Source organism: Aplysia californica, unplaced genomic scaffold (genome assembly GCF_000002075.1).
Source record: "Aplysia californica isolate F4 #8 unplaced genomic scaffold, AplCal3.0 scaffold00889, whole genome shotgun sequence".
Taxonomy (NCBI): domain Eukaryota; kingdom Metazoa; phylum Mollusca; class Gastropoda; order Aplysiida; family Aplysiidae; genus Aplysia; species Aplysia californica.
The window spans coordinates 82238-85250 of NW_004798159.1; the positions used below are offsets into that span (position 1 = coordinate 82238).

Sequence of the window (3013 nt, forward strand, 5' to 3'; positions counted from 1 at the left end):
TAAATAATTTAATTTTTACCTTTTGTTCTCCAAACTTTTCCTATTCTCATTTTTCACATTCTACCAATCTTTTTCTCCAAATTCATATTAACTACATTTTCGTCTTTTCTTTTAAAAAAATTTTAATTATCATTTTTAGGTCATCTCATCTAAGAGTAAAGAGAGCCCCAAAGGAGGGAGTGAGAAGTCCTTGACGCGATGGAAAAACGAGGGCTTTGATAACTGCTTCGTCTTCACTTTGCACCACACACCAGGAAAAGGTAACGGATATATTTAGTATACGATTTGTTTCTTTACAATTTTATATTATTTTTTTTGTAGAGGTTTTACGGCGCTCGCAACTACATAAGGTCATATGAGTGCCAGAAGACTAGATTCTAGAGGCTTTACAAGAGAGTACCAACATAAAAAAGAAGAAGGGGAGATAAGGACGATAGATGTTTGGTAGGAAAGAAGGAGCAAACCACACCAGAGCACCCGCCAACCACCCACTTAGTATACGAGTATACGATGTGTTTCGTATGACCAGAGAGTTTTACAGTTATGTTACTGTAAACCGTCTCTGATATTACATTCATTGAGGCAGCTCGAGGGATAAAAATGAATAGTTTTGTATTTACTGGTTAAACGACTCTGTTGTTGCTTTTTTTTCTTTTCGTTCATTGTGTAATATTAATAATAATATGTTAAAGCAACACTTACAATTGGTAATAATAATCACTGATTATGAATTTAAAAAGCAACCAATAACAACAAGACCCCCCCAAAAAAAGAAAAAATAATCCCCAGCTACAACACTTCTCACCTCTCAAAATAAAAAGCAAAAATATAAAAAAGCAACCAACCAACCAACCAACAAAACCAACAATCTAACAAACCAACAAACCAACAAACAAGCAAAAACAAAAAAAAAATACAAAAGGAAAAAAGGAAAAAGGAAGACCCACTGATGCACACGAAGTCACTGTTCCCTCATTATTTTGGTAACGTCTTTCTCAACTCGGTTGCGAATGTCGGTAGCTCGAATCCCCCAATGGAACATCCCTGAACAGGGGTTGGGGGCTGTCGTGGCATAGAGATTAAGGCGTTGGCATCTCATTGAAAGGTACGGGTTTGAATCGGGGTATCGACCGACAAATGTTCTTTCTAATGTTGTCTCCTTTCACCTCCTTTCTTGCTCTCTGGCAATGTTCTGTCGCCTGCTTTTGTCTCCTCTTTATGCCCCCACCCCTCACCTTCCTTGCCCCATCCTCTGGGCTCCTGACTCTTTCTGCAGCCTTTCTATTTAACTGCTACTCCTTGGCTCTTTCTTACTTTCGTCTTTCAGCCACGCCCCTGATCTTCTGGTAGGAAAGACCTAAACCTAGCGTCTCGAACATGGGTGAAAAATCTCGGAGGGCCAGGGTGCAAATTGCGCACGTTAAAGATCTCTTGGTGCTCTAAAATCGATAAGAGTAGGCTTCGGCCGCCACCCGGGAAAAGTTCAAAATTTCCTCCCTACTGAACAAGTTTTATGAGCCCCGCGCGCTCATATGACATTATGCAGTTGCTAGCGTCGTAAAACACTTACAAACAAAAAACAACAACAACAACAACAAAAATCCCACAAGGGGCATTCTTAAACAGGGGTTCTCTGGGAGACCTCAAAGTTTTCCAGCCACATGGCTCAGCCGTACACAAAAAGACGCCTATAGAGGTCTAACCTTGAAACCTCCGCGTTTTGAATAACGTTTGAGAGAAGGCTGCTTCTTCTTTCCTGTCAAACATCTATCGTCCGTATAAATCTCCCCTCCTTCTGTTTTGTGTTTGTTACTCTCTTGTAACACCTCTAATCTTCGGCACTTATATGACCTTATTGTGTTGCAAGTGCCGAAAAAACACTTACTTAAACAAAAAAGAGAAGAGTTTAAAATGGAAGTAAATTCCCCTCCATTCTTCCAAATAATTCATGAGCATACAGTGGGAAATTCGAGCTAGGGTCCACCGCAGTTCAGAATAATAATTATGTGTCTCAACACGGTGAAATCAGGCTCTCGTCAATTTGCGGCGGGTATGTTAAGTTATTGGTATCATCTGAAAGTTTTTTCATTTGTCTTGCTTTCGATAAAAAAAATATCCATTTATTTTGAGTACAAGTCAAGATATTTGCGATTGAAGGAGGTGGGGGTCGCCTGGTCTCAGAGGTAAAATCAGTGAGAAAATGGCCGCCAAAGTTTGGTTATTTCCTTAGCTTGAGAGTCCGTGGAAACAGATAATTGACATTCTTTATGCCTTGAATTGACGAGGGGTTGGGGAGGGTGGGGGGTTCGGTACAATCCATACATAAGCGTATTTTTAATGGACATGGAAGGTGTTGAGCCAAAAAAAGAAAACCCAACAAAATTTCAATGAAACTTTCCAAAGCTGAGGAAAAATTCCAGTTTCTTCACTTTCATTATTTTAAAACGAGCGCCTGATTCCACCTCGTCGAGACACAATTATTATCATCGCAGCCAGCAGCAGCACCATCCCCACCACCACCACTACCACCAGCAGCCTTCAGAGGGCTCGTATGCCCACGTAAGTACCTGGAAGCTCTAAATACCCGCGTCAGCTATTGTCAAACCCAGACTCGAAATGAACAAAGACCATGACAGCGCGTTCATTAATCCAGGGGGCGCGGGGAATTGGCCAGGCGTTACGGTTTATGGCGGGTCCGGACTGTCTATTGGGACCTACTCGGACAATCCCCCAGAAAAAGGAGAAGAACGAAGAGCGCAGGGTTTTTCTAATTATTTCAGGACGGCGTGGGCTGACATATTGTTGGCTGATATTTGATTGAGTATGATTGGAAATGATTCACGCCCCAACAGACAAGATTAAGATAGGTTAAGGCAGTGGATGCTTTGACCCTGATTTTTCATAATGATTAATAATGATTCTTCTTCTTCTTCTTCTTCTTCTTCTTCTTCTTCTTCTTCTTCTTCTTCTTCTTCTTCTTCTTCTTCTTCTTCTTCTTCTTCTTCTTCTTCTC

At 41.0% G+C, this 3013-nt stretch overlaps 1 protein-coding gene across 1 annotated transcript in view; it reads left to right on the forward strand.

Annotated features, from left to right (window-relative positions):
• Window positions 1-3013, forward strand: part of LOC101847536 (regulating synaptic membrane exocytosis protein 2) — a gene marked incomplete in the record, with an annotated part of 82471 nt that overhangs the window by 52047 nt on the left and 27411 nt on the right. Inside the window, 1 exon segment of the mRNA XM_013089186.2 lies at window positions 140-260. Coding sequence (XP_012944640.1) covers window positions 140-260 — 121 coding nt within the window.